This window comes from Molothrus ater, chromosome 1 (genome assembly GCF_012460135.2).
Source record: "Molothrus ater isolate BHLD 08-10-18 breed brown headed cowbird chromosome 1, BPBGC_Mater_1.1, whole genome shotgun sequence".
Classification (NCBI taxonomy): Eukaryota; Metazoa; Chordata; class Aves; order Passeriformes; family Icteridae; genus Molothrus; species Molothrus ater.
The window spans coordinates 119,987,059-120,000,484 of record NC_050478.2 but is presented as its reverse complement, the minus strand read 5'-3'; the positions used below and the strand labels follow the sequence as shown (position 1 = coordinate 120,000,484).

General features: G+C 37.0%; 1 protein-coding gene across 5 annotated transcripts in view; it reads left to right on the top strand.

The window, feature by feature from the left end:
• Nucleotides 1–13,426, top strand: part of NCOA2 (nuclear receptor coactivator 2) — a 188,588-nt gene that overhangs the window by 132,701 nt on the left and 42,461 nt on the right. For all 5 annotated transcript variants that reach the window (XM_036398948.2, XM_054514161.1, XM_036398928.1 and 2 more), the window contains 5 exons: nt 4,294–4,397; nt 8,492–8,669; nt 10,082–10,267; nt 11,122–11,223; nt 11,320–11,460. In XM_036398948.2, coding sequence (XP_036254841.1) covers nt 4,294–4,397; nt 8,492–8,669; nt 10,082–10,267; nt 11,122–11,223; nt 11,320–11,460 — 711 coding nt within the window. The remainder of the gene's footprint in view (nt 1–4,293; nt 4,398–8,491; nt 8,670–10,081; nt 10,268–11,121; nt 11,224–11,319; nt 11,461–13,426) is intronic.

Sequence of the window (13,426 nt, the reverse complement as noted above, 5' to 3'; positions counted from 1 at the left end):
GCAGGAGACTTCCAACTATTGCTTTTGGCTTCTATTTCTCTGACTTATGAATTTCTGTTAAACTAATGTGACTTCACAAAGGTTTGCTTTCAGAATCTGGAATGAGCTTTAAATAAAGCTTGAGGCTTCCCACTCATAAATTTGTCAGAAAATATTTTGAGGGCTTTTTTTTCCTTCTTTATTCTGTATGATAAATGTAGAAAAGTAAATACAGTTTATGATCACTAGGAAGATGCCCAATTGAAAATATTAATATGTATTTTAGTATAATACTGCTTATGCAATTGTAAACATACCCACAGTTTAAAGTCTGAATTATACACATCACTAAAATACTACATAATTGGATGTATATATTCTTTGTAGTATCTCTCTCAGGGGTACTTGTATTTTATTTAAATTTTTTCTCTCTCTAGGCTAAACTCTTAATTGAGCGGAGCTAATAATTATTTAATGTGCTTCAAGTTTATGCTACTGTTATTCAGATAAAATATGCTTGATCCCTGGTAGCTGTATTCATTAAGATGGGACCAGTTTCTAATTCCATGCTGCCTCTCCAGTGCAGAATTCCCTTTCTGGAGATGAAGCCATGGGAAGTCCCTTTCCATGCTGCTCACTTCCTCTGGCTGCAGAAGGCTGTAAATACAGCCCTGTAAATACAACCTCTGTCCATACTCTTCCTCCGCTGCCCTTTGGCCACTGTGCCTGTGAGATACCTGGCAGCACTTGGCTGACATTTAACAGGGGCTGTTCTAGCAGGAGGCATCACTGGAAGCTGTGAGGTCAGGGAAGCAGCTCCCACTCTCCATGTGGCTGCAGTGGCAAAATCCAGTGGCTGTGCTTAGTCAGAGGGTAACACCAGGGGTTCTCGTGGGGCTGGGAGAACAGGGTTCTGAGAGGCTTTGCAAGGTTGGGCCTTTACAGCTCTTTTCCTAAGCCTTGACATTCAAAGATCATTAATCTAGTGTAGCAATTATAAACTCTCTGAGCTTTTCATTTCTTTGTTGGGCTCCCATGAACTCAAAAAAGATAGAAGTAAAAAAGGGAAAGTAAACTTTACAATTTTTGCACCATTACTTAACACTGGAAGCTGGAACTGTTAAGAAAAACGAAGAATACTGACTTGTGATAATGCATTATTTTGTCAGCATTAGAAATTCATGTATCAATCATTGTTTTTTTCCAGCCTTTCTGTAACAAATTTTTGTTGTCAATTAGCCCCATGGGCTGTATTGCTGAGGGAGAAATTTGCATTTCAAGACATTCCCCATGACTGACTGTCAGGACGACGCTGCTGACAGGATTCACTTACTTGTCTTGGATGTGCTGATAAAGTCTACACAAGGGGCTCTGTAATTCAGTCAAAAATGGATCATTTATTGCATAGTTGAACATTATTAGTAGCTGCAATTTATAACAGTGATGTGAATTACAGCTGGTCCTACTCAGAGGCTGTCTGAGGCCTAGGTTTCCTATACAATGCCACTTAAATTTAAGTGTGGCTTGTGGCCTGGATGTGTAGCCTCTTCTAAGCTCTCCAGCTACTTGAATTCTTACCCAATTAAGTTACAGATGCAATTAGGAAGTCCATCATTTTGGAGCACTTGTGATTTATACTGCTTTTCAGAGTGCCTAGCCAAAGTTCATGAGCAGTGAGCATTGAGTATTACTAGTTCATGAGTGATACATTGTCACCATCTCTGGGAAAAGCGGGTAGGTAACATTCGAGTAGAAATAGAATTTTCATATTTTCTCCATTCATTACACTTTTTCCTTGAGAAAGCACTGAGTTTATTGATTGCACAAAGATGTTGGGCTCTCTGAGGAAAAGAGTGTAAAACGGAAAAGAAAATCAGGAAGTCAGATGGTTGTGAGGGACAGCTGGTGATGAAGCAGAAGCAGTCAGGGATCAAACAATCAAAATGGAGAAAAGAGGGAAGTGGAGAGGAAAGCAGTGGTTCTCATGAACTGGATGTGAGGTTTGAGAGATCCTTGGTCTGACCTGGTATTGCAGCTTCTGTATTGATTACTATTATAATAATTTAAAATGTCCTCTTTTTCCTTTGTGTAAAACCTCATCAGTGTGCATGAAAGCAAACCATTGTTTTTACCAATGTATAAACCCCATGGTTGTAAGAGTGAAAAAATCAGCAGCAAATATTTCGTATTATGTAAAAATAGTCAGTAAAAGTAGTCTGTAAACTGGTGACATAAGGAAACTGTAATGAATGTGCTTTCACACCATTGTTGGATCATATCTGCAGCCCCTCCATTTCTGGCTCAGAGAGAATAATTCCATGTTCTCCCATAATCAAGATGGTATCAATGGCTGAAACAGTGGTCAAATGAGAGCAAGAAGCTGGTATCCCTGTCCATTCTAATATTTTGCAGTGTGAAAATAAGAGATCACTTTATGCTAGCAGGAACAGATGGGAAACAGATATCATCACTGGCTTTATTAAAAGCTCAACTCTATTTTTAGAGTTCTTTTAGAATTTTTAGAACATGTTTTCAGTTTCGTATCATCATATGGTGCCAACTCTGCTGTGTTGTAGCATGGGAAGGATTGTTCAATTGTTTTTCTGTTACACCTAATTTCTGCTTTTTGCCAAAACAAGAGAGGTAAGGAAAAAAATAAAATCCCATCCCTAGTCTAAACCAGAGATACTAATTTTATGTCCTTGTGAGTTCAAGTGGCAGAGGAAATGTTAATAGTTCTTTCTAGTGAATTTATTTCTATGAGATTATGCTAATCAGAGTGATTTAAAATTAGATGGTTAGCTGCAACTCCATCTTCAGAGCAATTTGCTAAATCGTTATTCACAATGGTGTTATATAGTGTATAACACCTAAGAAGACAGCTAAAATTTTTGTGAGTCTTTTCATGAAAGCAAGAAACCATAGAAATCTAGGATGAGACAGCCCAAGTGACCAAAGCCTTATTGCCAGCAGGTGATTGCTGACAGGAGAACACCCAGGGCTTCACAAAAGCAGCTCCTTTACTCTGTGTCTGAGCAGCACATATTCACACTGACCTTAAAACCTATGCCAGGGAAATTCAGAAGAACTTTACCTGCATTATTGCAGATCTACAGATAGTGGAAAATACTGTATACTTGGATACATTTTAATTTGCATGACCGATTTTTTTAATTTTCACTCTCGGTGATTTTCCAAAGGCCCTTTGTTCCATCTGCACATGGTACTTTCAGTAATTCCTACAATGAATGTTCTTCTAGTTTATTGTTGAAGACATAAATTCTTGTTAAAATTTCAGTATGCTTTCATGTTTAGTAAAATAATTTATTGCGTTATATTAAAAAAATAAGAAATTTATATTATTTTGAATATTCTAGATTGCAGGATGGCCCTAGCTTTTACATAACTGCTGCTTGAAAATAGTAAAATTATTTTGAGTATAGAACTCAAATTTGTTTGAGTATAGAACTAACAACAAAAAGTAACTGGTTTCATTAATTTACAAGGTACAATGTGCATTAGAATATATATTTTACATAGTGGTTTTATTAGTTTTATTAATTCATCCTTAAACAAAAATAGCATTATTGAAATAGAAAAATTAATTACTTGATAGGAATTATAAGCCCACTAGGTTTGAAATTTCTGTGAATATCCCTTACATTTGGAGTTGGGTATACCTGTGATGCTGTATACAACACGTTTTAACATATGGCATTATGTTCCAGGAACTGAAATCATTATTTTCTTGCCTGCAGTTTTCAAACGCAGCACTTGAAATTGTATGTAGTTCTAATAATATATTGGTAAATAAGGTGGTATGAAAATGATGTGATAGTAAGAACGTGGGTGGAGACATGGGAGCAGAACTGAGGCCGCTGTTTCTCGGTACTGAAACCGTAGATTGTGGACTTATGTTTTTCCTTCTAAATATAGCGGTCATGGAAAAGCTCTGCAGCTGTAAGCTTTGCCTGCTCTTTTAGATCAGTCTTTGACTACACCTTGAGCCTAGTTTTTGCCCACTGCACCTTCATAAAGAGCCCTTGTCTTTGCCCAGTGTTAGACTCTGTAGTTTGGTGAAATGTCTAGCAGAGAAACATGAGAAATTATTTCATTTGTATCACAAGACCTGAAAACTGAGAAGCAAATAGGCTAGCTGGGCTTCTGTTGAATCATTATGGGAGACTGTCTAATCTCATTTTCAGAACTGTTGCACTGTAAGCATTTCACAGCTCTTCTCAATGCTCTGTGGGCTCTTGGTGTATCAGTGAGATCAGTCTTCTGTCGCTTAACACATGGTATTCTCTCTTGCAGAAAAAGCAGCAGCAGCTAATGAAGATGAAGTGCAAAAAGCAGATGTATCGTCTACAGGTCAGAGTGTCATCGACAAGGATGCACTTGGACCGATGATGCTTGAGGTAAAGAGCACAAAATCCCTGTATTTAGGGCAGTTCTGCTCCTCCTGGGATGAATGAAATGAAAAGTGTAGTCAGAGGTTGCTGTAAAGGAATGGTCAAGAGAGACAAACCATCCTGGCTACCTTGGGATTATGTCATTAAAGACTAGGCAGCATATTTATTTCTCTTGCGTTCAGTGATGAAACTCTCTTCAGCTTGAAGTAGGGAGAGGCCCAGAGAGTTCTGTTTCTTTGTAACATAGACAGCTTGAGGGGCTTCAGCTGACAGCAAGTGTTGGGTGTCTGCTTGTGCATGTTTTATTTTTTCTGAACCACAACAGCTGTGGAAGACCTGTTGCACTTAAACATTGACTTATGTGTACTGTAGTATACAAGTGATATAAGTAATATTCCTCTAAAATTGCATGTCATTGCTATACTGCTTTAATATTTTATCATTTCAGCACTTGAAGCAGGACTCTTCCCTCTAGAATCTGAAAGTGATCTAGGAGAGATTTTCAGGATGTGTATTTCAGTTTGTTCAGTTAAGATTTCTGTCTCATTTTAGCAGTTATTTTGATACCCCAAAAGGCTGTATGATTCAAGCCTAGCTTCCAAATGTGTGTTAGCAGTAATGTTGGGTAGGTATGTCATCAGGGATCCTTATGTCATGTGCACTACTGCTTTATCTGCTTAAACTCACTTGCAAACTGTTTATTCCCATCCCATTCTGACTGTGGACTTCATCTGTAAGGAAGAATAAATGTAACTTTAGGTAACATAAAACACAAACTCTGAATAAAGCTAAGGGAACCAGCTTTGGCAGAAGCATAATTATTCTGTCATTTCTGAATGCCTGCATAACAGTTTTAAGTATCTGCTTTATTTTTCATAATTGGTCGAAAGAAGACATAGTTTTCTATACTGTTCATGAAATAAGGGCTCCAAATTCACACTGCAAAACATAAGATTAGACAGGTTGGAGGCATTGTTCTTTGAAAAGTGGGGATAACAAATTAATTTATTTTATTTAATATTTATTATACATACTCACTGAATTCAATGTTGTTGTTTTTGCTATTGAACAAGGTTATGCATTCATCTCTTACACTGCTATGTTAAAATTTATCTTTAATTTTCTATTAATTTAATTGTAAGGACTGTTTTGTAAGGACAAGGAAAATAAGAATAAGATTATATTTTTCATGGCTTATCTTGTGTGATTGGCTACTGCAGCAAACATGACATGTAAAATCAACCATTTATTCTGTTGTTCCATTTAATTTAGTTTTCCTTTGCATACGAACAATGAAACATTGTGGAAATAAATGAACCACAGTCCTTTTGCACCAGGAAACTTAAAAAGGACTGAAAGTTGTTCTGTATTTGCTGTGGAAAGACTACAGATACTTTCTTTGTGTCTTTATCACCTTAAGGAAATGCAATTCAGTTATTTAATCTTTACAGAACCCTTTTATACTACCTCTTAAAAACCCCCTGCCTTTTCTCATTGCCAAATAATAATAAAAATTGCAATGCTAATGAACAGTTTATTAGTTGATTTGGTTTAGAAATGTTATTGTATGTTTTTATTAGAGAATAAAACTGAAGAATACTCAAAATAATGAGTGTTTCCAGCTGAAGAAAGTGAGTAAAATTCATCAGGCAGCTGCCTCTGAGGAATATTTTAACATATTTCTTGCTTAAAGCATAAAGTAGATAGGAAGAAACTGTGGAAAAATAGTCAAGAGAGAGATGACAACATCTCAAAGAACACAAATGTATTTTCTGTTCCAATATATAATCTAAAATATCTGTTCTCTTGATTTCTCTTCCATCATACTGTCCATTATTTGTTCACCCATTTTCCCAATAGTTCTGAAGAAAAGTTTTTGATTGTGGCAGCTCACATCTGGGAACAGAAATAAGAAATTACTGCAAAAGTGGAGGCTTGTAAAATATTCAAGTGTCTAGGTGCACTAACTTCCTCAAAAACCTGCTGCTGCTTACCTGCAAGATTATTTTCTTAAGAGAATGGAAAGAAATGAGAGACTGAAATATAGGGGCCTTTGTTGCTCTAAGCCCAGGTGGCCACATCTGTGATCAACTCAAGAAACAGCTGTGAGGGAACAGCACAGAGAGCACTTCTCTGCCAAACAAGTTGCCACTCTAGGAAACAATAGGGAAAACCGAAGATTATTGTGAGATGCCAGTAACTCTCATAATCTCTTGCTTGCCATCTCCACCTTTGAAAATTTTCTCCTTAGGACTCCAATAAACATCTGTGATAGCTTTGGTTTTGCAGCCCCTGTGAATTAATGTGTGGACAGCTGCCAAGCAGGATGGTTCAGCCAAACCCACACCCTTCTGCCAGCTCTAAATACCATGGCTTCTATGGTTGGCCAGCTGGGGACTGATGTGGCTAGCATCTTTTTTTTCTTTAATTAGTTTTCAGCCAACTCAGCTCTCTGGTCAGCTCTTCATAGCCTCACACAGTACAGGTTGCTGTTGTGGTGTAGGAACTACTAAATCAAACAGGCCATGCTTACACTGGCTTTAAATGGTGGTGAAATGCAGCCTAAAACACTTATCCATAGCAGAGATGCTGATTATTATACTAGAAATTATTATGCTGAAAATTATACTAGAGCCTCAATTTATTAACTTATTTGTAAATCTTTATTAGTTAAAATAAATACTACTCAGCAGGAAAATGTAATGAATGTTAAGAAACTACATATAAAGGATGGAGCTCACACAGAAAATTAATCAACAGGAGGAACCAAAAATTATCAGAAACAAAAAGAAGGCAGTGATAAAAAACAATGCCAGAGATTAGAATTTGTGCCAACAAGAGGACAAAAAGACTTGGTTTAGCTTTAATTTAGAGGCAGTCAGGGAAAGTACACACTTACACATTTATTTGTGGGTTTTATTATGTTTTAATTTTAAAATAGAACAAAGAAAGCATCTGTCAGCCATTGGCTCAGCTGCTCCCCTTGCATTGTGCTTTCACTGACCCTCCCCTGGAGCAGAATCATTATCTAACTTATCTTAACTAAGTTTGGGAAGAACCTCTGGAGCTTGTGTATTCCTACCTCTGGTCTGAGTAGAGCAGGTGGCCCAGAGCCGCGTCCAGCCAAGGTTTGAATATCTCTGGAAGGTGTTTTGAAGTCTCTTCCCATATCTGACCACCTTCGTGGTGGAATTTTTTTTTCTTGTATCTCCATGACATTTCCTGACTTGCAACCTGTGTCTGTTGCATCTCATCCTTCCCTTGTGAACCTCTAGCCTAGAGCCTGGTTCTGTCTTCTCTTTAGCCTTCTGCTAGGTGGCTGGAGGTGGAAACAAAATCCATCCTAAGCATTCTCTTTTATTGTCTGGATTTGCTAACTGCTCAGTAATGTGCAATGTTTTAAACATCTCTCTGTAACCAGTGGACAGAACTGCCTGCTAAGACCAACACATGAGTTGTACAGTATACAAGTTGGGTCAAATCAAAAATGCCTGGTGCTTGCTGTGGCAGCTCCTCCTTGTCCAGACTGTTTTGCAGTGAGCTGTGTTCAGATTTAGTATGGATCCACTTGGTTTTGACCCACAATGAATTGTGGGTGGCCTGTTTTTCTAATTTATTTCTGTCCCTGGAGATACAATAACTAACAACTCTTCTAGTGATTTCCTGCCAATCCTTAGAGAGGTGAATAAATCAGGCAAAGCTGCAGAAGTCTGTGTAGATTGTTAATTGAATGCTTAGACAAAAAGCTTTGGTGCTTTTAAGTTTAACTGTATTCACCCTTTATCTGTTCATATGACATAAAATTAGAGGGATGATATATTTCTACCATCTGCAATCATGCTTGGAGATTGTGGATTTCATTATTTTGCAAGGTGTGTACCTTTCTGTGCTTTTACACTGCTGTCATATAAGTAAGATTAGATGCTCAATCTGAAATGTGTCCTTTGCTCTTAGAGACAATAATGTAAGAACTGGGATGGGTGAGGAAAAATTCAGTTATGTCTTCTGAATGGAGTATTTATTTTCTGTGTATTTTGTTAATCTGATTGTTTGCTATTATGTTTTTCTCTCTCTCTGGTTTTCTGTTTTTCCCCCTTTAGGCCCTAGATGGGTTCTTCTTTGTAGTGAACCCAGAGGGTAACGTTGTGTTTGTTTCTGAGAATGTGACACAGTACCTGAGGTACAACCAAGAAGAGCTGATGAACACAAGCATATACAGCATCCTGCATGTAGGGGACCACAATGAATTTGTCAAAATCCTGCTGCCAAAATCTTTAGGTATATAACTTTTCCTGATATTGTACCATTACTTATTTAACTTTGGTTTTGTAAGTCAGCATTTAAATAACTGAAGTTAATGTCCTGACACTACTTACAGTTTCATCATATACATTATTTATTTTTAATGTATATATAGACTATGAATGATTAATATTATTCTCAAAAGCATTCTCCACTCTTTTCAAATTCTTCTTTGTTAAAATTGCTTTTAGTAATTCATGTTAGCTGATATTTTTTAATGGATCTCCAGAGTGAATCACTAAAAGACAGCATTAGCTATGTGAGCTCTCTGTTAGTTCTCTGTCTAGGCTGCTTATTCCAAAAATGGCCCAGGAAAGGAGAAATATAAAAGAAAAATCAGAAACCTCCTTAATGTTAGAATTTTTATTTCAATGGTTTTGTTCTCAGCAATACTTAACTCTTAACTTTCAAAAACTGTTTTTGTTAGTTGCAGCCATTTTTGGATTCATTAATATTAGTTTTAATGTCATTGAGTGTTGGAGGAGATGAAAAGAAAGAGAAAGTCAATACTGGGTTCCTCATTTACTCAGAGCAGTTTAAAAAGTATTGCTCAATTCACTTTAGCATTTTATTACTGTACTTATATACTCTGAAGAAGCAAAAATGTAAATGGCTAAAGTCAATATATTACTGCATTTATTGCATTTTATAACTGAAGAGGGCAAGCAAAGAGTATTTTAAATATGACCCTGCCATTTCCTAATGTGGTGTAACAGTGATTCGCTCTGACTGATGTCCAGTACCTATATTTGTGCATCTCAGGATTTTGTTTCTTTTTTTACTTGTCTTAAGCACTGTGTCAGGCTTTAGTTTTATCCATAGCTCCACCCAGGTCATTTCAACCCTTCAGTCTTTCCCATTGTAGCTGTGACTGTGTGTTTCAATATATTCCCTATTGTATTGCTTCCTGGTTTTATAAGGGCATATTAGCTTCATTTCTTTCCCTTCTAACCTGGACAGAGATTTTTATACAATGCAGCCATGTCTTTTAGTAGTACCTTTTAAGTTTGCTGGAAAGATCCTACATACTGTCTTATTTTTTTCAGTCTTATAAATCAACTTGATCTACCCAGTAGGCTTTTGCTGTGCTGCATAACTTTTACATGCACCAATATTTAGGCTTTTATTCTGCTTTTCTACTATGTCATTTTGAGTCACTTGTGAAAACATAATAGCTGAACAAATTAGCAATGCTCTTAAAATCTGTTAATTTTATAAATGACCTAGTTATGTGCTGGTTTGGCTTTAATATTAAAATTAAATCGTTGTTGTTAAATGAGCTTGTTTCCCAACCAGTTTGTAAAACATCTTGATTAATTTCCTGTGGATAAGCAGCAGAAATGCCTGGTACCAGCTTTGTCTCGCTGTCTGATTTTGCTTTTGCTCAGTGAATGGGGGATCCTGGTCTGGTGACACTCCTAGGCGGAACAGCCATACCTTCAATTGTCGCATGCTGGTCAAACCTCTGGCTGATTCTGAAGAAGGCCACGATAACCAGGAAGCACATCAGAAATATGAAACTATGCAGTGCTTTGCTGTTTCTCAACCAAATTCCTTCAAGGAGGATGGTGAAGGTAATTACCATTTCCAGTTTGTGTTAATGCACTTTCAGAGCAGTTGTTAAAGTTGACCTCTAAGTCCTGAAAATTGGAAAAATTCTTAGGTTTGGGGTTTTTTTTTTTATTTAACTGTAGAAATGTGCTTTTGTGTCTTGGCTGTGAGGATATACACTTGCATGCACCTATTCGTTAAACTAGCTGAGAGAACTGAGAGAAATTCTGTTTACCTCAAAGGGAGATACTCTAGTTTTATATTGCTGAAATTGTAAAAAAAATGTAGCTGACTAGGAAGAAGGTTTCAAAGGGCAATTTTTTGAATTCTTAGAATTGGAAGACAATCGTGGTTCACCATTTCCTTTCCCATTTACTACTTCAGCAGGTAAATTTCCTCAGATTGTTTTGTAAGTATTCAGGTAAGTAAAAATGGTTATTGTGAAGGTGAGTTCTCAGGAACAGCAAGCATTTGAGGCAAGTTTAAGGAATTTGGCTTAGAAAATATGAAGTGGGGAGTGTTGAAGAAACGTGCCCTTTGTGCATGCAGTATATTCTCTTTTATTACTTACTTCCTGACTGGTTGAGCTACTACAGGTAGATTCATAAACATGTGCTAATACTTATGGATTGTGGTGGAGTCCTTGTTAATTTTTCTTCTGAAAGAAAGCAAACCCACCTTTCCTGTTTTAGTTAATGTTTTAGGAAGTAATGAAGAAACAAATCTACTGAGTTTTGTCTGTGCATTTATTGGTACAAAATCTGTATTTTGGTCCGAATAGATTTAAGGAACTTCTTTAAAGTATTTCTGAAGTCTTTGTGGAAGCATAAGTCTTCCCTTTTCATGAAAATAAAATGAAGTAACATTTTTCTCTAAGATTTGCAGTCTTGCTTGATTTGTGTTGCAAGAAGAGCTCCAATGAAGGAAAGACCACTTCTTCCTTCATCAGAGAGCTTTACTACACGCCAGGATCTTCAAGGTATTGTGAAATAAGAGTAGAAGGTTTTAATTGTATTTCCTCTTCCTCACTGGAGAAATTGTTATAACAAATACTTTCTAATGTATCTTATATCAGGCAAAATAACTTCATTGGACACAAGTACCATGCGAGCAGCTATGAAACCTGGCTGGGAGGATTTGGTGAGAAGATGCATTCAGAGGTTCCATTCACAGCACGAGGGGGAAATATCTTTTGCCAAGAGGCATCACCAGGAAGGTTAGGTTTCATACTTTAAGTACTTTTTATATTTAACCTCTTTGCCATTTGTGTCTCTTGGTTGTCCTCTCTTTGTTACGCTTTCAGAACAATCACCAGCTACTGACAGTCCCTTTCTCAAGCTGTTTTACTTAGCACACCGATGGCTCCTCTCTCTAGGGAGGTCTTCAGCTTTCTCACTGGTTGTGTTAGCTTTCTTGTTACAACTGTGCCATTCTGGAGTGTGCTTTAAATCTTCAAAATGTCAAAATTATTTTGGAAGGAAAGACCCTTGCATATTGTCCAAATGTTCACTGACCATTACTCTTCAAAACCTCAACTCACACATTGCAGTTCATTGCCTGTATTCCCCTTCTTTACAAAAAGGGACTTTTACTGTCACATTTCTGTGAGAAACACTGAGTGTAAATTCCCAAAGCTGCACCTCTCATACTGTTTGGAAACCTACATTGTTGCACTTCATCTAGCTGATAAGTGTTATAGGATATACCACAAGCACATCTACTTAGTCAAGATTATGGCAGGTAAGAAATAGGAAAGTACTGCACTTGGAATGGTCCCCATGAGGTTTCTGTGGTAGTGACTGGGTGGGGATTTTACATACAACCCTTATACTTCTAATTCTAGTAACACAGACCCAAATTAATAAAAGCAAATAACCTTATCTAGTCCATGGGAAAGTAATTTCAAAACCAATTGGGAATAGCTGGAACGTTTCCAGTACAGAAGCATCATTCTTTGGGTTCATGTTTAAAGAACAGGGTTTACAGCTGGCTTGTAACAAATAGTTACCATGGTCATTAAGCAACAGACATGTCATCTTGGATACTAAATTGTAACTGGAATATCAAATTATTCCACCAAATACACACCAAAAAAAAGAGCTTTAGTCATGAGGCATTAGTTAAATGTTCTTTAATATGTTCTGCTTTCCTGAAATCTTCAGGTGGTCTTTTAGAAACGTGGGGTCACAGAAATGCTGTGTTATTTTAGATAACAGTTTTGGGGGTATATACAGTAGAAGAGCTAAAAGTTCACAGCCTTGTGCTGTGATTTCAGACAGAACTGAAGAAGGCAATATGCAATTAAAATTACACCAGGGGTTTAGATAGCAGTTGAAGGTAAGGACCCATTTGTGCCAGAGATGATTTAGGGGTATGTGTTATGGGCATCCCAGCACTTTATTTCAGTCTTCTTGAAGTTATTCCTGACCAAGTTAGCAGCTACTACCCTGAGTCCTAAGGTTGAATGAGTCCCTTCTTAAGCTTTCTATGAAGTGGTGAAAATATAAGTGTTTTGGAGTTTATACTGTATCATTTTGCAGTTGTGGCTTAGGATCATCATGTAAATTGTAGAATTAATCTAAATGAGAGGGCTCTTTTCTTCTTGTCAAAATGAAAAGAGTGAGTGGTAAGAGGAGGGAAAACCTCTGGAATTACTTTCCTACAAATGATACAGCACTGAAGAGGAGTAATGGCTGAAATATTTTGCTCCCCTGACCTGCAGTATGGAGAAGAAAAACAAGTCGTATCTTGGGCTGGACCATCTTTGTGCTTGCAGTTTTCAAGTCATTGTGGTTTGAGAATGGAAGCAAAGAAAGTAATGCTCTCCTACATGTAGTCCAGCATTACAGTGTGAAAAAATGCAGCATTAGCTTGATAAACAATAAAAAACATGCTTTAAAATTATCACTCAGTGTAAAATGCAGAATATATGGTAAGTTTTTATTGGCCACTGTCAGAAAAATAGCATTTCCTCAAGAGGAATATGGAAACATTTTTGTTTGTTTAAAGAATTAGTTTGGAAAATGATTTAAGTAGAGATTTCACTTGTATCCTGTTGGCATTGAGTACTGGAATTTCCTGATGTGGTATATGCTAAAGTTAAGAGGTTTGGACCTTCTGGTGCCCAAAGGTTAAACTGAAACAATGACATACCTAACAGTGAAATTTTGTTTTGTATTGTT